At 39.1% G+C, this 26,006-nt stretch overlaps 1 protein-coding gene across 3 annotated transcripts in view; it reads right to left on the bottom strand.

Moving 5' to 3' along the window:
- The window catches only part of LOC115413802 (AT-rich interactive domain-containing protein 1B-like), a 228,568-nt gene that overhangs the window by 15,723 nt on the left and 186,839 nt on the right, over window positions 1-26,006 (bottom strand). The window contains exons 8-14 of one of the 3 annotated variants that reach the window (XM_030126899.1): window positions 23,392-23,707; window positions 22,436-22,597; window positions 13,502-13,638; window positions 7,605-7,705; window positions 3,838-4,032; window positions 2,965-3,180; window positions 1,875-2,115 (exon numbers count right to left, since the gene is read on the bottom strand). In XM_030126899.1, the coding sequence (XP_029982759.1) occupies window positions 1,875-2,115; window positions 2,965-3,180; window positions 3,838-4,032; window positions 7,605-7,705; window positions 13,502-13,638; window positions 22,436-22,597; window positions 23,392-23,707 (1,368 nt within the window). Of the gene's footprint in view, window positions 1-1,874; window positions 2,116-2,964; window positions 3,181-3,837; window positions 4,033-7,604; window positions 7,709-13,501; window positions 13,639-22,435; window positions 22,598-23,391; window positions 23,708-26,006 lie in introns of all 3 variants that reach the window. The other 2 variants (XM_030126898.1, XM_030126900.1) reach the window with 2 other exon arrangements.

Consider the following 26,006-nt stretch of genomic DNA (forward strand, 5'->3'; position numbering starts at 1 on the left):
TCACTTGTAAATAATTCTGGGTAAACTACATATTTGCTTGTCTTTTCCTCTAGCTGCTTCTGCTAATTGCTCTGACATTTTTAACAGTGTTGCTATATTTTCAGATGTTAGAAAATACGGACAAACCTAATAAATAACACACAAGTGTCAACTGAAAGATATATTTGTTGTGAGCGCTCAATCTGCAGCTCTGACTAATACAGGATGAGTTTTACTTTCATGAGGATCACATATTCTTATATATGCAGATGGAAAAATGCGCAGGAGACGTGGCTGAATGTTGCAGCATAAGCAGTTTACAATCGGTGCTGCATATCCAAAGGTGGTCCACGCATCACAAGTACTGACCTTTTCGTATTTTAAAATATAGATGGAATTTGGGAGAGTTCTATGAGGGACAAGGAACATGCATTCATTCATGTGTTTATGCATGTGTGGGTCATGCGTGTGGGTATGCAAATGGAGGGAAGACGCTCTATTCCCTCCACCAGGAAAAGCAATCTGCAGTGTCTTAGGCAGGTAAAGTGCTCTGATGTTCTATTTAAAAGCCCGGGTCACTTTTCTCATCTCTGCTGCAAATTAGAGACGCAACCTTACTGCTCTGTGTCGCTTCAGCTCTTTCTCTCTCTCTCTCTTCTCCTGATCTTCACGTCATAATCGTGCACCGAAGCACACGGTGTGAACAGGTAATATACACAAACAAAAACGCAGCCTTTGCTGTTGTGGCGCTGCACCAAAACAATATCACTTAACCTTTGTATGACTATAATCAAATAAAGGCGAGCCTCTGGTTTGAGGTGCAAGTGGTGATCAGATTGTAGCTCACCTTCATTAAACTAAGATTCATCTAATCAAAACAGTGTTAATGTTTACTCATCTCTCTCGGGTTTTAAGCCGGGCTTATGTATTCATGATGTGTACCTGACTGCTATTTTTAATCTTAAATGTAATGCTTAAGAGTCCAGCTGTGGAAGCGCTTAGCATTCTGTTTTTAATTCTTTAAGTCAGTCATTAATTCCCCCAGTTAACATAACTCTGCAGAATATAAACATTTAACAAATGGCGTACAAACAGGTTTAAACAAAAAGAACATTCAAAAGGATGTTTATTAATGGAGCATTTTTTTTAAAACAATAAAAACAATGTTGAAATGGCAAAATTCTATGATTCTGTAAACATGTTATCACTCATAAAAGAAGCAGGTAATAAGATTTTTTCTTTGTCCTGCTCCTCTTTGAGTGTTTATAATAGTTCAAGTGGTCGTTGAGTGTGCATGGGTTACAGTGTTATTTTGTTTTGGAAACTTGTTTCTGGAAATTATGCACTGAAATGAACCAAATAAACTAAATCTATTTTTGATTATATTTCTTACATGGGTCAAATACTAAACCATTGCCCTTTTTTTATCACCAAAGTCAGATGTCTTGTTGTACTGAGATAACATCAGCTTGTTGGTGAACTTTAAAGTGAACTAATGTAATGTAACTAATGTAACTGTTTCTCCAAACTGAAAAATTGCCCATCATTAAAACCCACACTAGGGAACAAATGTACTCAGTCTGATACTGTATGAATGTGCATCTGTTACACATTATATATAAAATATTTATTTTACCGATACAAGCGTGCTGCATCCTATAATCATGATTGGGATTAATAAAGTACATATTTAGTCATCCCATCTCTGCTCCATTTACAGTGAAGCCGTTATCGCGCTGATGTTTTGTGCCACATTGTCATGAATACAGATCCGCATTTCTCAGATGATTCCTGACACCTGTAGTTTGATCAGCGACACCTGTTGTTTGGCTCTCGACAGATGGGAGAGTGAAGTCATGAAAAACCTGGCGAACCAGTCTGTTATCAGGCCTTACCGGGCGAGGGTGGCTGGATCTTGACCTGCTTCCTGTTCTCCCCTCCAGCCACGCCACTGCCTCCACCACCGCTGCCACCGCTGTTGCTGTTGTCTGCAGGTGGCTCCTCTCCCCTCTCCATCTTACACTCGTAGGCAAACAGATACTGGATGTACTGCTTCTTCAGAGAGCTCGCAGAGCTGCTGGACGTGCCCACGTTCAGAGTGGTGGACAGCTCACGCCACTTCTTGTTCTTGTTTACCTGAGTGGTTTTGAGGTAAACAGGGAGGGATGACAGGACATTATAAGATTAAATCAAATCTTACGTTCACAGTCTCTCTACTATGTATTGTAATGTATCACAGTTGAGTCAGCCACACACTTGTCGTCTTGCCTAGAGTATGGTAAACCACAAGCTGCTGAACTGCATCAAAATAATTGATTCCATAGCTAGGCACTAATGTTTTTAACTCTCTATAACCACAGACTGCACTTAAATTTGACACTTATGTTGTTAATCTAACAACCAAAAATGACTGACTACACGATAATGATAATATTAATATTAATAATAACATGACTGCAGGAAAAAAAAGGAAATCCTTGCTTTCTTGGAGTAATATGAACTTCCAATGTTAATCATGTGCCCAAACCTAATATTTCAGACAAATGTATGCTTCTGTTTTTATTCATATGTAGTTCTTCACACAGACCGTTTACATCTTACAGAATCATTACATTTATATGAGTATTATGTGTCCATTTTCATCTCTTTTATAATACACTGATATTTTTTTAAATTTATTTTTTCTGCTTTTATCTGGACTCTTTGTATCTATGCTTTGAGTATAAATATTAAACAAATAAAGCTTATTATTAGAAGATGGACTCAAAACATGTCATTGTATCATGGTATTTCACTAATATGGGCTCTCCAAACCTGAATTCATGCATCTTCATCCAAAACATTAACACACACATAATATGCCATTCTACTTGTGTGCACATTGATGTGTATGATGGTCTGGGAATTGCATGAATTTAAGGTGAAGTAAAATTTTGTGCGCAATACATAAAGTGGCTAAACAGGTTGAATTTCCTTATGTCTTACCATGGCAAGGCCGCCAATTTCCCGAACAGCCATGTAAAGTTTCCAGAGGTCCAGAGGCTTCTTGCCCACAGCGGGCAGCTGGGCAACAGGAGTGCCCCTTTCCTCCATGAAGGACAGGTATCGCTCCACCCAGACCCGCCTCTCTGGCTCCACGCCGAGCTCAAACAGCCGCGTGATTCGCTCCCCACTGAGGGTGGAGGAGTTAGGGTTGGCTTTCTGAAGAGCGTGGAGAAGTTAAATAAGAGAAAGGACTTATATTAGTAAAGACAAGTTATTAAAAATGGTGACATATTAACATTAACAGTGTGTATTTTCACAATTAATTCCTTATTGCTGTGACATGTTGACATATAGTTGCAGGTTTGTGAAAGTCATTCATCACAGTGCATCACGTAAAGGTGTATGCAGTCTCCTCGAACATGTACTTTTATTTGCTGTATCAAATTACTGTTTCCTGCTACAACACGCCACTCTCCCCCTGGGGATCATTAAAATTTCATCCCATATTTACACATTCTGAAGGAGGCCCTTGCTTGAATGACCAAGCTAAAATAAACACTTCTTCACAGTGTTTGTTTCATATGCAGTCTTAGTTTACTTCAAAGATAATTCACAGCACATTTTTCTACCTCAAGTTCAAGTTTAATCCCACTCAGCCATGTCTGGCTTCAGTCCAGGTCAGACGGACTTCTGTAGGCCAGCTTTTGATCAAGCAATTACACAGTAATCCTTCAGTCAAACCAGCTTCATAAACACATAAATCAATTAAATTAAAGAGAAATCTAAGGGCTCTCAGTGATCTTTGTGGCTAAATTGAATTAAATGTACCCTGTCTCTCAATCATACATTCATACATGTGTCAACAGCTCTTACGGGGCTGGAGGGGGTTTTGAGAGGCCAGGGGGGGCTGCTGATGCTGTCGCTGTCATCTCCATGGTAGGAGGACAGGCTGGCCGGGCTGGGGGAGAGGGGGGAGGGCACAGGCAGGGCGCCGCCTGGTGTGGCCGGTTGGGACACACACTGTTGGGAACTGCCGGTGCTGTTGTTGTTGCTGTAGCCGTCCTGTAGCTGGACAAGACAGGAAAAGAGCACAGGGTTGAATTTTATCTGGATCAACACATCAGTCACTGTTGTGGCCCTTCACCTGCCTGATCACATTTTTCTGTTGTCTTCTGCTTTCCAGACAAAAATCATGGCTCAAACAAAGCAAAAGCAACACTCACACAGTTTAACACATGTTGTCTGATCATAGTTACAGCAATCAACTGCTTACATGGACTAAAATGCCTTGTCTAAATAGCCGTCTTTCAGTGTTCATTTAGGATCTGGTGCTATGTGCTCCTTCAAATCATGGCGGGAAAAAGAAAATCATTTTCACCAAATTAATGACCCACAAGCTTATGACATAGGACCAGAAATGAGCCCATGAGATGCAGTATCCAAAATTCCTCAGGCTAACTTGTGTCGTTTATCCAAATAATGAGAAATCTGCGCATGAAGCCACCTTTGTCAAGTGAACCGATAATTCCCAAGCACATAATGTCCCATTGTAGATGTAGAGATATTTGAGAAGAAAGAAAATATTGTGTTAAAGTGACTGCACAAGTAGGCTGGTGAGACAACAAACAGGTTCATACTATGTTTGTTTCATAATAGTGTGAACCATAACTACAAGCAGATGAGTGGGAGGTTTGCATAGATACAACAACATATATGTGTACAATATAATTTATGCCAAAATATCTACAAAACTACCTCTACCAATAATTCCAGACAAATAAACCTCCTGAGTAATAAAAATTAAATGCACTTTTGTTGTCTTATGCGCAAATTATACTGGTCAACAATGATTTTGCTACCAGTAGAAAAATACATGTTTTCACTTAAATGAGGTACACTGATTCCAGATCTGTAATCACAATCTCTCCTGCATATCAGCTCAGATGGCTTTCAGTACCTGGAGGAAACATTTGGTGATGTCCAAAGTCATGTAAAGATGAAAGCTAGAATTTTCATTCGATCCCAGATTGGAGAACTCATTGGTAATCCCACACCCCCCTCAAAGCTCACCTCTTTAGAATTAACAATTTGGAATTCATTTGTGCAGGTGATACAAAATTTTCTGGTCAACAAAAGAACCCCAAATTATGACAGTTGAGGACAGTAAAAGCAGAGGAACTGATTGGAGTGATGAACTAAAATATGAAGTAATATGAAAGATTGGAAAATTGGTACTTACAGGGGTCATATTTTGCTAAACCCACTTTTTATTAGTCTTTGGTATTTTATTTGTGCATTTGGGGACCCCAACAGTTCAGAAAGTTTGAATTTGAACCCTCCAGGTGCTGCAAAGCTATCTTTATATTTATTTCCGGCAAAAATGGAGTGGATTTCTACAGCCTGTTTTAATTCCTGCTTAATTTTTTACATTTATAACACGTTACATTATGACATTTGCACATATAAGGTCAAGACTTCCGATGAACATTTCTCCGAGTACCCCATAAATGTTTGTCAACAGCATTGCTTGTGGTAAAAACTGAAAATATGTCCGAACTTCAAGCCAGTTACCTTAAATGTTTAGTTGTTGGTTGTATTCATAAACACAAGTAGCTGAACGGGACAGAAAGCACAGCTAATAACCTGGAGGGGGAGGGGGGTGAAATGGCTCATTTGCATTTAAAGGGCAAGCACTCAAAGCAACCTTTCTGGTGTCATTACTCAGAAATAGGATTGAAGATGGACCTGTGGAGTTTAATTAATAAAGAATACAGACCCAAGCATAGCATTTACAGTTTATATAGACCACATGGAAATGTTTTAAAATGCATAATTCCATTTAAAAAAAAGCTAAATATCACTCCTTTAAGTTATATTATGTTCATGTTCACCAAAATCATGATGAGTTGAAGAAATTCTGATTTCAAATCTGATTTAGTCTCTCAACTGTGAGTTTTGTTACCCAACTAAGTGGCAAAAAGCAACCAAGCAACCGTAAGTACTTATGTAGGTGCCACATATGTTTAGTTAATATTCACAAACTGTCTAAATGAGAGGCGCAATGACTCCTCTTGCCAGCAAACTGGTATTATGAAACAGCTTTAAGTACAATTTGCAAAGTTTTACACCTAAAAGAAAAGTTTACTTTCACAATCACTGTGATTTGAAAAAAGACAGACACTCCACATCTTTTTTAGTGGTATTCACACAGTTGTATTCTTGACAAATCTCAAGTACTCCAACCCTACCAGGCAGTTTCCATGGTAAAAACTAAAAAATACCCAAACTGCTGCTTGCGTCTCAGTTGGTCTATACAGTCTATAAGATTTGTGTGGTGGATATAGTCATATAGGAGGAGATTCGATATGTGCACGTGCATATTTACATGGCTCCTTCTGTCTTAGTCTACATACATAAATGCATATGTTGATCTATGAGCTCTTGGATAACATATTTAAATGCATATAGATCAGCGTGTATCATAGTGTGTTGCTGCAGAGTTTGTGTGTGTCTGTATCATGCGCGAAGCTCCCTCTTTGTGAAAAACACTCCATGTTAGCGTACACCAATGTGTGTATATGTGCGTGGAAGTCTATGCTTACATGTGAGAGTCCTTCAGCACATGTCTCCGCAAGTGTGTGTGTGTCTGTGTGTAAGAAAGACTGTGAAAGAGGGAACAACAGCTTGACAAGTGCTTTTGGTCTGTGTACGGAATGCTCATGTCAGCAAAACCTTATCTTTCTCCCTCTCTCTTTCCCTGTTTCTTCTCCATCTCTTTTTCTCGCTCTCCTCCTCTCTCACTCTCTCTCTCTGCAGACAGATCATCTCTTTTGGGAGCACTGGGGGTCTTTCTGGCTGCTCTGACTGCCTTAAATAATTCAAAAGGCCCTACTACCGTAATCAGCAAAAGAAAAGACAGGGATTTGGAGGGAAAAGACGTGTAGTGGATGTGATGGAGGCGTGTGTTTGTGTGTGTTTATGTGTATGTGTGTGTGTGGGAGAGGGGTTGTTAAGCAAAAACAAGGGGAGGGGGTAGAAAAGAGCAAAGAGCAGAGTTCTGTTGTTGCTGAGCTGAGCCAAGCTGAGCTGCAATTGTAGGGCAAAATGAGAAGTCAGCATTGTGTATTGGGACGTGTGTGTGTCTGAGTGTGGATGTATGGAGTGGAGGCACTGGGGAAGCAGTGTTTAAGACAAGGAGAGTGTGTGTGTGTTGGGGTGTGAGCAAATGGAAAGGCCAGCATGTGGCTTCTTCCTCCGGAGTGTGTGCACTGCGTTACTGTGTTGTGTTTAAATGCATGTACATATGTGTGTGTGTGCTGCAGATGCTGAGCCCATTTCTTTCCCTCTCTCTGTCTGTTTTTTTTTCAGCTTGGGCTGCCAAAACATCAGCAAGAAGAGAGTGCTTGGGGCAAAAACAAAGCGAGGAAAACATTAGGAGTGGTAAATGTTAAACAAATCATTAAATATGGCGAGAAAACAACAGAGAAACGGCCCACTGTGCTGAGGCAGCATATGCTGATCAGATTTGGTTTGCTTCATTAGAGGAAGGAGATGAAGGGAAAAAAAAAAAACACAAAACAAAACAAAAACAAAGGGAGCTAAAAACCAAGAGGGAAAGACGAAAAAGGTCATGAAGCTACCTTTGGTTTGTGAGGGTCGTTGGCGGCGCCGTTGTCGTCTTTTACGTCTGTTTTCGGTTTCCCATCTGGACTCATCACCCCGTCTCCTGACATTACCATGGCTGCTTCACAGACAACAAGAAAACTGTTACTCACACTGAATATTAGACAACAAAAAGAGTAAATAACGAATAATAAACATTTCATTTTGGTGTGTTAATGGAACTAAGATATGTCTGGGTAGATAAGCTTTAATCCTTGGCCACAACGATCAGCATGGTCTCAGATGAGTTGAAACCGTGTCTTCCTGCTGTCCTGTGGCTCAGTGAATGTGCTGACAAATCAATTCAACTCCAAAATTTCAAATTTAATTGATTCCAATGCTCCCACTAAAGTGAAGGTTATCTCCGGTATGAAAAAATCACCATGGACAAAAGACACCCTGGTCAGGAGTGAAAAAAAGAGAGTGTCGTAAAGCTGAACGAAGGTGGAGAAAGACAAACTTGCAGGTCCATTATAACATCTACAAGGAGAGACTTCATAATTACAATTTAGAACTGAAGAATACATGGTCGTCTTTCTTTTCTGACACATCTGAGTTCCCCAAGGCTCCATCCTGGGACCTCTTTTATTTAATATCTATATGTGTCCACTGGCTCAGATCATAAGACACAACAAAATAAGCTACCATAACTACGTCGATGACACACAGCTTTATATCACAGTATCATCAGGTGACCATGGTCCCACACAGGTCCTGGGAATAGAACAAATAAATGAATGGATGTGCTGGACAGCTAAACATGGACAAAATGGAGGTAGTTGTTTTTGGACCAAAAGACGAGCGATCAAAAGTCAGCACAGAGCTTCAATTATTATAACTAAAAACCAGCTGTCAGGCCAGAAATCTGGATGTAGTTATGGACTCAGACCAAACCACATTAAGACCATTACAAAGACAACTTACTACCACCTGAAGAATATCTCTAGTATTAAAGGATTTATGTCTCAGCGGGACCTGGAAAAACTGATTCATGCATTATCTTCAGTCGATTCGATGACTGTAACAGTGTCTTTACAAGTCTGACTAAAAAGTCCATCAAACAACTGCAGATGATCCAAAATGCTGCTGCTAGAGTCCTCACTATAGAACCAAAAAAGTTGACCACATCACACCAGTTCTGAGGTCTTTACACTGGCTTCCTGTCTCTCAGTGGACAGACTTTAAAATACTTTTGTTAGTTTATAAAGCTCTGAATGGTTCAGGGCCCAAATACATCAGTGACCTCCTTGTACCATATGAACTATCCAGAACACTCAGGTCCTCTGGCACAGGTTCACTCTCTGTCCCGAGTCAGAACCACACAGGGAGAAGCAGCTTTTAGATTTGATGCTCCACACATCTGGAACAAACTACCAGAAAAGTGCAGGTCTGCTGAAACTCTCAGTTCTTTTAAATCAAGGTTAAAGACTCATTTGTTTACAGCTGCCTTTGATTAGAGTATTTTTTTAGCTCTAATACCTGCACTGCACCCCACAATTTTAACTGTTTTGATTGATTTAACATTAAATTCTAAATTTTAATCAGACTGTTTTTAGCTTTTGTTTAAACTATGTCTTATTCTTGTTTTAATTTGTTTCTTTCTGCCACTCGGGTTTAAAAAGTGTGTGGTATACCAGGGTTAAAGGTGCTAGCAGGTAGTTCGGTCCGCTGCCAGGGTTTCACAATTTGTGCAGGGGGAACAACTGGATTGGGCTTCAAGGTTTTTCAGACCCGGGACATCAGGGTTAACCTGCTGTTCGCAGAGATGCTGTTAACAACTGGTTGAGCTTCTGGGATTCTTTGAGTCCCGAAGGGCGCAAGTAACAAATTGCGCTCACAACGTGGCAGGTAACCCCATGGGTGGTGGTTTCTGCAGGGTGGAGCATCTTTTCTGCACTTTCCTTTTGTTTAATGTTTTATTCTGCTATTGTGTTATGTAATTTTATGTGCTTCTATGCCTTTGTAATGTACTTTGAATTGCCTTGTGTATGAATGGTGCTATACAAATAAATTTGCCTTGCATTGATGTTTAATCTAAACAAAAGTTGGTGTTTTCTTGGTTAAAAAACCTTTTTGACAAAAGGCATGCTTTCACCAAGGTGAAATTAGGAGGTGTAGTTGGTATGTTTTTGTATTGTGGTCCATTTGGGGTGCTTTGACTCTTTAAAGTGAATGGTGTCGTCTTTGTGTGGCATGAAAACTACTGGATAATGGTTTGTATAATGTCACACACAAAGTCAGACAATGTAAAATGGTTCAGCGTTTTTGCTCAGTTGAAATACTATGGTCTTTCTTACTGTGCTTTCAAGGCCCCTCTAAAGCCTGTCTTGCTATTCACCTTAAAGGAAAGATTGTGAAAGGAACGTATAAAAAGACTGCTGCTTAAAGAAGACACAGAAAGAGAATTAGATAAAGACTCCAGTAGAAGTGAGTCTGCGCACTCTTTTAACCTTGTTGGCTGCACATCCTCAGTTTGGGTGAATTCATCTGTATTCTTGCATATTCAGAACAGCAACAGATGGGATGAGTAGTATTTAAAAGATGTTGGTTGCCAAGAAAACTTGTTTCTGTTTTCAAAGGCATTCATCTATTTTCATGTGGCTCGTAATTGAATAAGAGTTAGCATCCTCAAGACTACTTTTCATAGTGGCAGCTGCATATTTCTTATTAACAGAAAGAAGAGGTCCTTGGATACAAGGCTCCCCTCTTTATTTTTCCCTTGTGCGTTGTGCCACAGTGGGAAAAAGAATGGCTTTTTACCATGCCCAGGGGCAAACCAGATGAGTTTTGAGGAACCTTGGTGCTCTAATTCGTTTGAAGTTTTCCAAATGTCACACATTCTGATATTTGGTTTTGAATAAAAAGGTGCCTTTCATTTCCACAGCCACAGCGCTCTCTGAGGTGCATTTAGTAACAATGCAGCAGGGTGAAGGGCTGAAAGAAAAAGGGATGCACCGCATTAATCTTTGCTCACTGGAGGGCCAGCTCTACATGAAGAGAGTGAACTCTAGATTTCTAAGCCTTTTACTCTTTTACTTGCCTGACTACTCGACCACGTATCTGTCTCTATAGGAGAACAGTCCTACCATACATTCAACATTAACATCTAGATTCACCTTGAGTCAATTATTGCACTAATAAATGAAACATTAGAGACTGTGATGACTGACACGGAAGGTTATTTCCCAGATCATCAACTTCTCTTCTGTAAATTGCAATATTAGTATGTAAACAAAGCAGATTGGATCAGTTTTTTAACCTTTTATAGTGGTTAATTGAAGACTTTACTGGACTGAAAGCTTGTGTTAATGCATGAACTATGAATAGGAAATTGAGAACATATTTAATAGTCAAGAGATTTTATTTCAGACCACAACTACACACATCAGCTCATGTTTAGTTACTTTGATTTGTAGTCACTTAAAACTTTTAACACTTTTGACAATAACTGTTCCGAATGAAATGTGCACATTAAATTTACCATGTTTAGTTAAATTTACTAATAGCACTGACGCCCTTATATGCATTCTTCTGTCTTTGTCTAACAGACTGTTCCTTGTGGTTTGGCTAAAGATGGAGCAGAAGGTGAAGACTATATTACCTTACTGCCTAGATTTATTTACAATTATTAAAAACCCCTCAAACCTCCACCACTTAGAATAGCACCTGTATTAACTACAATGGAAATTAGTGGCATTAGGCATAATTGTTATAATAGTAATTAAACAAATTCCCCAGTATCAGGTATGCAGATTATTTTAAGATTTTACAATGCTGCTATTGATCAGTTCCTCCAGTCAACAATCCAAACAAAACAAATATGATCTAAGAATGTCATACAATAAAAAACAACGTAACAGATACAGGGTGTTGAAACTGATGCATGAACATCGGGGACCATAGATAATCAGGTAACATATGTACTTTCAGAAAGAACGTTGAGCAGCATCTTCAGTTGTTGGATGTTTTAATATTTCTTTGAGAAATACATGCAGTTTGTAAAACTTTAAAACCATGTGTTCTGTAGTTAACTCCCTGGTTAATGCCAGGGGCTGAAGCCTGTATTAACCATTTCTGATCTATGACAGCACATTGAATTGCGATAAATCAAGATGTTTACAAAGTCGCATGGGATAGATGTTCTTGGTTACCTTCTTTCAGCCTTTTCAATATACAGTCCATTAAACCCTCCCCTCACTCAAAAACACATATTTGTCAAAGTTTGTTCAATATAATGTTTGAATTTCAGCACAAACATTGCACTTTAGGGCCAAACAAAGAAAAGATTAAAGTTACTTGTAATCTAGTATGTATTATGGTGTGGAAACCTGAAACCATCACCACATGAAAACAGAAAGTGGACTTTTAGGGAAGCAGGAAATATCTATTATCTAATAAATCCATTATATAGTTTTACATTTTTATATTTTGAGATTCTAAATGAGAGTGGTAAAGAAGATGCTATGTAAACTCTTTTATCTAACAGCAGTGTTTTTTTGTCATCACTGGGCATGATAACCTGGCAGCATATTGCTTTTCAAGTGGTCGGAAAGGAAACAATACTTCTGCACTGCCTCCTGGTTCTGTATTTAGACATTAAAAGATCTAGCCTTGACAGAAGATGGGAGCTTGATAGTGGTAATATTTTTATTTCTGTTTTTGATTTGCTCATGAAAAAGATGTGTGGAGATTCTGAAAATTAAGACTTGAAATGTTGCAAATACAAAGACAGATGACCTGACGTCGTTTCATGCTTTGATGGAAAAGTGAAGTCCCTTTTCCAAGCTGCATCAGACAGAATCTGAATGATTTATTGAATGAATGATTGGTAATTACAGCTATCAATCACATATTTAACCCCATCCTACCTGTGATCAGATAAAATCAGGGCATCAGAGTAGATTTTCTACAGCCCATAATAAACACTGGACTAGATGCAGAGGGTTTGTGTCCTCACAGATCACTTCAACCACAATATGCTGAAAGGTAATTACACTGCAAAAATCTAAATCTTACCAAGCGTATTTTTCTCATTTCTAGTCAAAATATCTCATCACACTTAAAATAAGACATAATCACTCAAAGAGTAACTTGTAAGTGAGATTTAAAAACTTATTTTTAGACAACAGATCTTGCAAATCTTATTTCAAGAAATCTTACCAAGATAATTTTCACTTGATCCATTGGCAGATTTTTTGCTTGAATTAAGCAAAAAAAAAAAAAAAAAAAAATTGAATTAAGCAAAAAAAAAAAAAAAAAAAAAAAAAATTGAATTAAGCAAAAAAAAAAAAAAAAAAAAAAAAAAAAAAAAAAAAAAAATCTGCCAATGGAACAAGTGAAAATTATCTTAGTAAGATTTCTTGAAAATTTTTTTCACGATCTATTGTCTAAAAATAAGTTCTTACATCTCACTTACAAGTTACTCTTTAGGCGATTATGCCTTATTTTAAGGGTGATGAGATATTTTGACTAGAAATGAGAAAAATATACTTGGTAAGATTTTGATTTTTGCAGTGTATGTAGTATTTGCAACAGGCCACTGGTTTAGTTTAGGGGTAGAAGATAAAGTCACCTTCAGTTTTTTTTCCTGCTCTATTAGCCACTAGAATGTTATTTTATCAAATACAACTTACCTGGTAAAGTTTTAAACCATGCTGATGATAATGAAGGTAAAGAACCAACTCTTAATATATGCATTAAAATTTACTGCTTTATATACAGTGTTCATGACAGAGGAAGTGGGTTATTAATTTATTACCTATTGTAGCTTTAAAGTCAAATTACCATCCACTGCACAGTATTTTCATTGTGTCATCTAGAATGACTGAAGAACAACTTTATAATAACATCTAACTGTTCACATTTGCATGAGTACCTGAGGGTGGCATGTTGTAGGCTGGACTTTGTGCGTTGCCCATGGCTGAACTGCTGTTACCCGCTGGCTGGCTGTAGGGGACCGTGGGGGCCATGGTGCTCACCTGGCTGATACCAGGACCTTGATAGTTGCCCTGCCTAGTACACAAACACAGAGAGAGAGAGGGAATGGAGAGAGAAGTTAGGAGTAGATTTGACAGAGATGAATCCAGTTTAGGTTTCTGATGCAAAGACAGGCTGTGGAGAGATAAGCGGGTTAACAGTGATTGCTGCGGAGGAACACAAGTCACAAAAATCGCACACAGATGATATTTGGCAGCCTGTCACTGCTGTGCGTCTTTATTGCTGTCGCTAAAAACAAGGCGGCGTGTATATCTGTAAGTCACAATAAAACGCACACCGTACTCTACATATCCCTGATCAAACAAACAGCTCTTCCAAAAGACTGAACGCGAGCAAGCTACACCAGAAAATAAATAAATAAATAAAATAACCTTCCGTGTCTACTCTTCTACAAATCCCCCCCCCCCCCCCCCCCCCCCATCACTTCCTCCCTCTCCCACAAGTCATAATTTAACTAATTAAGGTGTGCTTTTGGAGAGGATCATGTTATTTGTTGCCATGGCGACGGGAGAAATCAATCGCGCTCAATCTCCCTCCCTCAGCAGCCTGCCCTTTTAAGGCAGCTCATCACATGGTGTTGCAAGTGACATCAGAGGGGCTTATCTGCAACCTGCTTAATGTTAGCCATCCCTCTGTTCTATGTATGTGTGTGTGTGTGTGTACGTGTGATTGAAGGCAGCATCTATCGTTGCGTACCAGGCAGGCCAAAGCCACTGACATGGGGGCTGAAAGGGAACACCATGTTTGGAACAATTTGGTCCATCTCCTGCTGACTCAAGATTATCTCCTGGACAACCACATAAAAAAAAAACAAAAACAAAAACAAAAAAAAAGACTGGATGCAACAGAAGAGATGTGAGGTGAAGAGAGTAAGGGAGGACTGCAAGCTAGAGAAGAGAGGAAGAAGATAGAAGAGTCAAAGAGTCACAAAGGGTGAATATAAAGGAAGAAAAAAATGTAAGGAAATATGTAAAAGATACCAGAAAGGCATTGCTAAGATATAACAAACCACAAGGAGGAGTGTTTGGCTCAAAATGCACTGTTTTATGTGTCGAAAAGAAAAATGCTACACGGATTTATGTCATTCAAAATCTTTCCTAACTGGCATCTTTCTCTCTTTCACTCTCTCTCTCACACACACACATAAACATAGTGTAATACCTCATGTTGGAAGCGATACACATACCCTAAGAGGAGGGATCGGCTTGGTAAACCTCCCTATAATCTCATCTCACAGATGTAATTAGTCATAGAGCACGGCTGATGATACATATGTAATCCCTCTATGGGGGCCGAGGTGCACAGGGGAGCTCCATGGCAAAGAAACAAGCGCACACCAAATCCACGCTTATCTGGCCCCATTTCCTTATACTAGAGAAATATAAACTCCTTCGATGCTGCCTACGTGTTCCCTAAAAAGCTCTGTGTGAGTCAAACTGAAATAAATTTACCTTGTGATCATTCCACCTTTCTCTCCATCTCACGTATTCTACAATGTAAACACCCACAAAAGAATAAAAGGCCCGATGAGCCAACAAAAAAAGAAGAAGTTTAGGGATGCCAAATGCCTGTGAACCTCATTTATCCATACTGTAAAACGCCCCCCACCCACCTAAAGCAATATAAGCACAAGCTCTCATGTGAATGGTGAAATATCCAAATCAACAACAGCAACAACAGTGGTTGGAGGTTTTTGACTGTGGCGTTCTCCCATTATGACTAATTCATGTCATAAAAAAGCCCATTAGAAAGCACTTGATGGAGGCACCGCACAGCGTTTAATCACACTTAATATATGCATGTGCTGCTATCGGGAAAAAAAAGGCACAGCGCATTCATCTTGCTCTTGGGCACCTTTGTGCTGGAAAAAAAAAAAAAGCATCCTGTTGCCGCAGAGAGAGAACAAGTGAGTGATAGAGAGAGGAAGGATGGAGAGATGGAGAGGAAGAGAGAAAGAAAGGAAGGAGGAAGGGAAATTAAGGCTAGAAGAAGCTGGAGTTGTGTGTATGGGTCCCTGGTGGACCAATGGGGGGCATATTTTCAGCTCAGGGCCCCAGAGCTGGAGGTAATCGCTGTTCCATGAGACTGAGCCGAGGGAACACGCACGCACACGCACTCTCAGTGAGAAACATGGAAAACATCTATCCTAACACCATCAGACCAGTGCACTCTCAGTTTGTTGTCTAGGAGTGGCCTGAGGAGACAAAGACAGAAACAGCGCTATAAGACTACCTATTTCCAGAGTTTTTACAAAGTTAGTAAAGCAGTGCTGACACCACATGAGTTAAAAGGCTGCACAAAAACCCATCCTCTGTTTGGGCTGTCTGACAAGGTTATAATAGCTTTGCATTTTTCATTAGTCTATTTTTGTTTTCATTTTCGTGTGTTTATTTTACTAGATTTGTTTTAATTTTTTGAAAACACTTTATTTTAATCTAGTTTTTGGCAGTTTTAATGTTTTAATGTGGGTTTGAGATTCACAGAAGCCAAAAAAAAAAAAGTATCAATAATAAAAACTCTGCAAAATATTATTGCATTTAAAAAAACTGATTCATTTAGAAGAGACGAACCTTGCACAAGAGACAACGATAAAAATGTGCCATTCAGTGTCAAGGTAAGGTGGGTTAGCCTTTTTAACAGCTTTTGAAATAGGTTTTTAATTTTTTTTTGCCTTTGAGAAATGTTCCATATAATTTTGATCCCCATCCATTATAAGGCGCCTGCTCTTATCTAAAGACAATCATATTCAAAGACATCCCAAATGGGCATTTCATCTTGGCTTTTGTTGCCAAAAAAAAAAAAAAAAAAAAAGACCAAGACGATAAAAATAAGACATTTTGTTTGTAAATTTAGTTTATTTTAGTCAGTTTTGCAAACATAGTTTTAATTTTTTTTGTCTAAACCTTGGTTTTTATTATAACAACCTTTCCTCCTGAACATTTACAAGGCAGTTAAGTATTACGAACTAATATCATGTAACCTAGTGAGGGTGATATTAAAGACCTTTGGATTGCATTGATAAATACTGAAATATTCCACAGGTCAGGTCTGTTTATCCCCTGCCACTTCAGACCAACTACTACTCGGCTGCTTTTCTATTCTATATTGAAATGCTCTACTCCACCGTCCTTCAGTATCTGTATATTTTCGCTGCACGTCCACTCACAGTAATTTCTCTACTATTGGTATTCAGTCTACATGTGTGAAGGGCATTAGAGATGGCCACTTTCACACTGTGGGCACTGCATGCAAGTGTCAGTGTGTTTGAGCATGTCCTTGTGTTCATGCGCAGAGTGGGCGCCGTTGCCAAGGGGATGCCATGGTTACGAGGTGCCAGCCAACCAGCTGACAGCATCTCTCTAGAAGTGGCAGCGCCTTTGTCCTTCATTCGTGTTGACAGGCCACAGTGATGCCTCCCAGTGCTGCTAACTGGACGAGACAGCAGAGGAGCCGGGGCTAGAGGAGTGTGTGATGGCTGAGCGTCCCTGTCTATCGATCCCTCTCTTTGTGTGTGGAAGAGTGTGCAGAAGAAAGAACGAAAAAGAGCCAGAGAGATGCTGCTGGATGGAAGGATGGAGTGAATCGGCTGGAGGCCATGAATTATATATGGACCCAATCTGTTCTCAGGGCAGCTTGGGTGCATAGCTCCTTCAAACTCCTGACTCAACTCGGCACAGACACACACACACACACACACACACACACACACACACACATAGAGGGGAGACCAGAATAAACCCCCCACAAAAAAATAAAAGGACAGCTTTTAACATATTAAATCCAGAGAAAAGCTACTCCCCCCTCATCCTTTCCAAACATCAAACAGCTCAGGATGGATGGAGGAGAAGCCATTTATTTTGCCCATCTAATGAAAGCAGAGCGCTCCGCAGCACTGCCAAGACTGCGAGCGACAAAGCGCCACAGGCAGCATCCCCCGTTCTTGACATTCAAGCGCTGCTCTTATTTATTTAGCAAATTTACTTACTAAGGAGGTCAGAAATGAATTATTTGGCGAGGATTTGCCTGGGAGCACTCTCCTCTCCTCTCTTCTTCCCTCTTCCAACATTTTTCTCCCTTCAATTTCCCTTTGATTTACGGCTCTTTTTTTCCTGAGCTTTGCTCTTCTTCTACTAAGTGCTTATTTTTCGACAGAGCCTGTTCCTATAGCTCCAGGAACTTTTTGTAGAGTGTCGCCGGCAGCGCTGGAAAGTCATTTGAAAAGCCAATTCTGTCCTCAGAAGCTGTTGCCAAGAAAAGCTTATACCTTTTAATACTTTCTGTTCTCCTCTCTATTCCAAAAATTTCCCCAACATCAATCTGCCGTCCCTAAAAATTTTCTACTACACCTTTCTTCCAAACAAACTTGTACCTCCTCCACACTGACAGGCTTGCCTTCGTCCATGTTATTTGAACATAACTTGTCAGACTTTTTACGCTGCAATTTATCAAACTGACAACTGACAGCCGAATACCCCCAAGAACTCAACATTTCATGAAACTGATTCTATTTTCCACAAAATTACCCTCATTTTCAGAGTGACCAGCATCCATTTGTAACATTATGCAAGCACGCACGGACAAGTGACATTTATGTTTAACTTTTTCAACTGCAGTTACTACAACTACAGGATCAACTCTGTAGAAAAGAAAACATATATTGAGCAGGACCTTGTGACTTTGTTGTCAAAATAAAAGCTATGTTTTGTATTTAGGGCACATTTAACCTTATTTTAACAACAACCAGATCCTTTGTGCCATCCGTTTTGTCACATAAACCCACAACATTAATTTCCTTCATCCACCTATCAAACAGATTGACAGATAAAAGCAGGACGTTTGTTTCTGATTCAAATTGGCCACCGGAGCAGAAACTCAGAGGGCTCGGGGGAACAAAACACTAATGCCACATTTTATGAAGATTTAATCGCGGCCCTTGCCTGCAGCCACGGGACCCCAGAAGTGGCCCTTCTCTGTTCACTGGGGATTCTTTTTATTCAGCCTAATGAAGCTGGAGTGTGTTTACCAGAGTTTGAGAGGGTGTGTGCATTTTGGGGCAGGATGAAAATGAGGAGGGTTTATTAGCTGAGATGCAACCAATGTACATGTTTAAGAAATAACTAGAGGAAGAAGACCGTGTGTGAACATGCTACTGCTAACTAGCCCACTGATTTGGAAGGTTGGGAAAAGGGCGGCTGTGGCAGCTCACTCAGGATCGATGCATCAAACACTAAAACCAGACATGTGCTACGACTAACAACTTGTTTCTCAGACAGAGAGGAACTAGGTCTGAATGTTTCAAAATGTTGCACTGAGATCTTGAGAGCAAACGCTGTACTGGAGCCTTTAACTGCAGGTTTCGGAGGCCAATTTTCTCCTGATCTCCCTCAGATGTTCTAAAGTGGGATCTGAGGAAGAAAAACATAACAAGGCTGTGCTGGAGACAGCAGAGAACAAAAAGCAAATTGGGAGGAAGAAAGACTGAGCAAGATAAAACAGTCTGGGTAGGATAACAGATCTGCACAGAGACTGAGAGTGCGATGCAGTTGGGAGAGTTGGTAAAAAGAGTGAAAAAGGTGGGAGGAGAGAGAACAGAAACAGACGGGTTGGGATAAAAGAGGTAGAATAAGCGACAGCATACAAGAACAACACTCAGTGAGAGACAGGCAGCAAAAGTATTCTGCAAAAATGCCCATCTTAACAAAACACTCACATTTTATATCAGTCAAAAAACTGTCAACCAGCACTCTTAAATAAATCCTATTTATTGTAAAAATCATGTTTTCTTTAAATCAATATTCTGAATAAAGATGAACACAAATTCATGAACACCAATCTTCTTGGAAGCAAATAGTCTCACTCAGCCGGCAGATTTTCTCCCACAAACTAGTTTATAAAACTTGCTTATTATTCTACTCTGGTTTGTCCTCCAGTGCAGTAGATATAACACTTTGTTCTGAATAAGCATCAAAGCAGCTAGAAAGCTAAAATGAGAAGCAACAGCCATTGTGACAGAAAAGAGACAGAGAGAAAAGACAGTTTAAAGAGAAAAATGACACTGTACTGGACATGCAGTTTGCTGGAAATGAATCTCTTAGTAAAAAACACACACGACTGACTGCTTAATGGTGAAGAAGACGCAGAAATCGAGCAACGTGGAGATGCTTTCACAGTCAGTGAATCAAAAGGGGTCACTGTAAAAATGAAGAAATAGATAAAGACGCAGCAACACTTGTGAGACAGCCTTGTAAACAAACATGAGGGAAAGCGAGCGCTTATTTCTTCAGTGGCATCACAGCGAGCGACACCTCTCGGGTGTCGAAGAGAATGTGAGCAGAAAACTGACAGGCAGTCTGATTGGTCCCAGCAGTGGGGATCATGTCATGCCACTTCTTATTGACAGCTAAGACATCTTTTAATGGCTTGGCCAGGATTTGCATTAGTGTTTCTGTGTGTGTTTGTGAACAGAACTAAGCCCCCCTGACGCACTCAATTAATCATACATAATGTCTGCCGTGACACCCCCCACACCTCCCCGAAACACCAACACTTTCACTCTGCCCTGGATCATATGTGCTGACTTGGAGTTGCATTAGAGTGACTAAGAGGCGCCGATGAAGAGAACGATGACTTAAGTGACGATGATGAAGGTGATGATGGCAGTGACTATGACAACGGAGATCATTCCTGTTGTTTTTCTCACACGTGGAGGTCGTGAGAAATGTTTTCATGGTCACATTGAATTCATTTTAGGCTGAATAACTGTCATTCAGTTCAGTCATAACACAACATCATATTGCTATACACGTAATCATTAATTTACAGGACAGGTGCTTGTGATGACAGAGTTTCTGCAGGTGTCAAAAGGGTAAAGACCATTATGAGTGTGATTTAAGATGTAGCTGTTAGGGCAGAGAACTGCACACTGACCACAGACTTAGCTGATGCTACTGGTGAGAATATTATATATATATATATATATATATATATATATATATATATATATATATATATATATATATATATATATATATATATATATATACACAGGGTGGGGAAGCAAAATTTACAATATTTTGAGGCAGGGATTGAAAGACAGTGTATGACCAATTAGTTTATTGAAAGTCATGAGAATTTATTTGCCACAAGAAAATTTATATAATAGAAAATGTTTTTATTCTATGTGTCCTCCTTCTTTCTCAATAACTGCCTTCACACGCTTCCTGAAACTTGCGCAAGTGTTCCTCAAATATTTGGGTGACAACTTCTACCATTCTTCTTTAATAGTATCTTCCAGACTTTCTCGTAATAGTTTTGCTCATAGTCATTCTCTTCTTTACATTATAAACAGTCTTTATGGACACTCCAACTATTTTTGAAATCTCCTTTGGTGTGACGAGTGCATTCAGCAAATCACACACTCTTTGACATTTGCTTTCCTGATTACTCATATGGGCAAAAGTTTCTGAAAAGGTATGGATAATAGTGTTAGGTATGATTATGACATCAATATATGTTTGGTTTCAAAACAATTGACGTAGAGTCTGCTGAGAAAAAACAACTAAATGTTCATTGTAAATTTTGCTTCCCCACCCTGTATATATTAGGGCTGTCAAAATTAACGCATTAACGTGGATTTATCCATCATCATGATTAATGTGATTAAAAATTTTAACACAGTTAACCCATCCGCAGCACAGAATTACTCTGAAGAGTAGTTCTGTAGTAGTAGAGTTACCGTCGCACATGAACAAGTTGTTTTGTTGAAACTGTTGACGATGTTTAATAAACACGTTATGTGCAAATATTATCATCTTTCTTGAGTCTGTTTGCTCATGCAAAGTGAAACATAGTTAATATAGATTAAAAATGAATGATATTTCATCGTGATTAATCGAAATTAATCCACAGCAATCCTGTGATTAATATGACTAAAAATTTTAATCATTTGACAGCACTAATATATACACATATTACAATAGAAAGATAATAGCAGACTTTAAATGTGTCTCTAATGCCCTTATACCAAAGTTCCTGATTTGAGTGTTTTCTTACACAAAATGCAGCTGGATTAAATTTTGTTATTTTTGACCAACCACTTAATCCAATCAGTTCTTGAGAGTCAAAGTCATTGTAAATTTTATGACGTAGACAAGTACTAAAATTCTGATAACAGAGATGCAGTCTGTAGAGGCAAATATGTACATATACAGACAAAAATAGTGTAATTCAAGGGTTTAGTGAATAAATGGATAGACAGGAATATGGAGTACAGAACATAAAGCTTTCCTATGTTTTCAATTTTGGTTAGATTTAGCAAATAAAAACTACTTGGTTAGGTTTCGAATAGATTATGGTTTGGGTTAGGATAGACTCTTTCACAGCATCAGTTAGACTGTATTCAGAAGAGGTGTTGACCCACACCTGGTATTGATTTTATTATTTTTTATTTTTTTGTAAGTATCCTTTGTTATAAAATATAACAATATATATTTCATCTATATAAACAGAAACACACAGTAATGTTTAAATTAAATGATGTCTATACTAGAACTGCATGATAGACTGTAGAGGGTTTTAAAATTTTGACTTTGACCTTTTGACCCTCAAATTAACAGGTGAGCAGGTCGGGTCATGGTCAACATCACTGCTGACTCTCACCTTAGCTTCTCGTATTTGTTAAGGAGTAATGACATTGTAAACAATGGTACACAACAGGTAAATACAGTCGTCTATGGATGCATGGGTCCGAAGAGCATGAGCCTTCAGATGTAAACCTGCACAAACCCTGCATGGATGAACATGGTCGACCTACCTAGGGAGTTGTGAATGTGAGGGTGGCAGGATGGGTGGGTGGTTAGGTCTGGGAGATGGTGAAGGTTGTGTGCAGGAGGAGGCAGTGTGAGGTGCAGGCCAGTGGATGGAGCTGGGAGGGTGTGGTTGCATCTGGACTGGGGACCTCACATACGGAGGCTGCCTGCAAACCCCAGCAAAAGAGACATTCATCTGAAAAATCATCATAGTCTCGTAGTCTTCAGTCTGACTCATGCAGCATCAGAAATGGGAATGAACACTGACAAATATTAATCTACCATTTCAGCTCGTAGAATACTAGTAAGCCAGTTCCCATGATGCATTGTTGGGAAAAAAAAACAACCACCCTTTCTCTCTGAAGATATTCATGTTTTCATAAGTTCCCCCAACAGGGTTCAACAAAAGTTTAATGCCCACACAATCCCACAACAGCCCTGGTCTCCAACACTACAAAATAAAAGCTCCAGCCTCTGATGGAAAAATAATACCCCTCAACTCATATACATTATAGCATCAAAGTGCTTTATATTTGTATTAATGTGCTTGGTGTCACGTCTGTCTGGTGTTTTCACAGTTTCCTCCTTTTATGTTTTGACAGTGCAGTATTCAACCTATAGAGGCTTGTGGTGAACCAGTATCTCTCTTACTGCAACAAATGGCACTTGGTGTATAGTGCCAGCCATCAAAATGTCAGGGACTTTATGTGATGTGTGAAAATAGGGATAGTTCTGCAAATGGCTCATAAAAGTAGAGAACCCCTGAGAACAACTTTTGCTTGCATGTCTGAAAAGATGACAGAAACCCTTTGTGATGCTTTTCAGCCTGTCTCCCCACAGACGACCCAGGCAGAGTGGAATCACTCACTGCGAGATATAAGATAGAAGTGTTTGCTGGCCACTAATTTTAGCACACCACTATGTCCAGATGAAATATAAAACAGTGCAGTACAGCATTTACCTGTTGTGAGTTGAGTTAGATCCTGACATGGGCGGTGTGGTTTCCTGGCCTTTGCGATTTGAGGCACCCAAAGATGGAGGGCCCATCCCTGGTCCTGCTGCCTGGGGCATGCTGGGGGAGCTGGGGGCCATGGGAGGGTACCCCCTGTTCTGGTTTCCTGGACCGTGGCTCCGTCCTACGGGGATGGGCTGGCTGGGGCCCTGACCGTGCATGGGGCTGCTGGCATTCATCCCCAGACTGTTGGACATGCCGGGGCCGGGGCCGCTGTAGCTGGAGCTGCCAGACCCACCGTAGCTGGAGGACCGAGGGTAGTTACCTGAAAAGAAGGAACATTTAATTAAACCTGATGATCTTAACCCTGTAAAGCCTGAACCATTAAATCATTCCAGTTCTTTGAAACCGGAGCCTTTATTGGTCCTTCTGAACAACCAAAAAAAAAAAAAAATTTCAAATATCAATTTCCATGTATGAATTGAAATTTTGAATTTTGTATCATATTTGATACATCAGGTCTCAACGCTCAAATATTATTATTTTTGAACAAACAAAAACATAATATAACACAAACATGTCTAACAAATTGGTAATTCCTTCTCAAAACTGGCAAAGTTCTGCCTCCTTCCACATTAATGATAATCTTGTAGTGTCGCTGGAAAGGCCTCTGGTGAATGAATTCCTCCCCCCCAGTGCATTATCTGTGTATTGCATGTATCTAATTATATACATCAGATTTTTCAAGAAAAAAAATATCATGCTGATCATGTAGAGGGCTTCAAAACTCAAGTATCAAATATGATACGTTTGGCATTACAGGGTTAAAATTATTAAAAGCAGCAGTGGAAAGTACATTTACATAAGCACTGTATGTGACAGTCACCTTATTTTTCTCTCCCTTTTCAATGATCTTTTTATTTTTTATTTTCATTAAACTTTTATTTAACCAGATAGAGTCCCATTGTTATCCTGAACCTGTGTGTTTTATTTGTCTAAAAGTTGAACCTAGACGCTCTAACTGTTGTGGTCTGTTTTTTGTTTATTTGTTTGTTCTGTATACTGCAAAATTTGTATAAAAAGGGCAACCTGGCCAAGTGGTCAGCAGCACACACCATGAAAGAATACAGGTTTAAAAAAACAGGTAATAACAATAAATTAAAACAAACAAAAATTTAGTAATAACAGAAAAGTTTGACAGCTTTTAAAGTTTTTTTTTTTTTTTTACTTTTTTTTAAAGATACAAATTTAGTTGAGGTCACAGCAATTAAAAAACACAAGTACTGTCCAATTGACTCACTGTACACTGTGTCAAAGTCTGATCCCACCAGCTGTGCTAGAATTGGGGGGGTGTTACAATGTTTTATGTAGTATTTTAGTAGTGTTTTACCTATGTTGTCTTCTCCATGTGTCTGCATTGGTTTCATCAGTATATATTTTATCATGTAATCTGTTAGCTGAGGTGACATCTTGTTTAGTTCATCTTTATTTTGGATCATAGGTGTTTTGAATCAAAAAGGGTCCTTTAAGTCCAGATATCCAATCATCTTCAGTTGAATGTGCTTATATAATAAATATGTTTAGGAAAACTATTCTACTTTTTTTTTTTTTTTTTTTTTACTTTAAAGCCCTTTATTATACAGATAACCTGGTTCACAAAACTGTAAAATTTTAGACTTTCCTGTTTAGTATGTCTGTGTAATGCTACATTATTCTTATACTTCATTACATTTCAGAGGGAATTATTGTACTTTTTACTCCACTGAATTCATTATGACACTTAAAACATCTGATAACCTATTTGATATGATGCTACTTCTATACTTTTATTAAGGCAACATTTTGACATTAACAGTAACATTTTTCCAGGATCTCAATACTTGTTTCCCCTATGATTTAGTACATAACTAGATTAAATATGACAAACATATCATCTTGAGACTTTTAAATAGGAGTATTAATAGTAAGAATGTTGAATAATGGCTAAAGACTTTGGCTTAGAATAATGTTTTGATGTCACAATCATCAAATATTGTGCAAATCTGGTGCATGAAAACCGAATAATTTCATCTCTGAGTGCCAAATGTAAAGAAATTCTTTCAAGCCTTGTTTGCTTGCATTAGAATGTGAAGGGCGTATGGACGTACAGGCAGCATGATGGATGGAAAAGCAGAAATTTAATGTCTCCGACAGTGACTATTGCCAGCATAGGGGCATAAAAATCTCACATTTATGTTGTGGCTCAAAAGATAAAACACTTAGTATATTTTAAATCACACTTACATTTGATAGATTGACACTAAAAGGCAGTTGTGAAATACAGATAGGCAAAAAAGTGTTGATAATCCCATACCCGCAGCAATGACAAATATATGTTTCAACCATCTAGAAAATATTCCTGTGACAGATGAGGAACAAATTCTCAACCCCTACAACCTCTTGTTGAAGCTGGAAGGCTATAAGGGCTGAGATATGGTGACATTTTCACAGCTACAGGTTCCTAGATGGCCCTGGGAACAATTGCCAAGCTTAAGACTGACTTTGTGAAACACTTGAAAGGAGCTCTAATCTGCAGTAAATGCTTTCTTTCTGCCCTGTAGTGCCACACGGCTGCGACGCCAGAA

Source organism: Sphaeramia orbicularis, chromosome 22 (genome assembly GCF_902148855.1).
Source record: "Sphaeramia orbicularis chromosome 22, fSphaOr1.1, whole genome shotgun sequence".
Lineage (NCBI taxonomy): Eukaryota > Metazoa > Chordata > Actinopteri > Kurtiformes > Apogonidae > Sphaeramia > Sphaeramia orbicularis.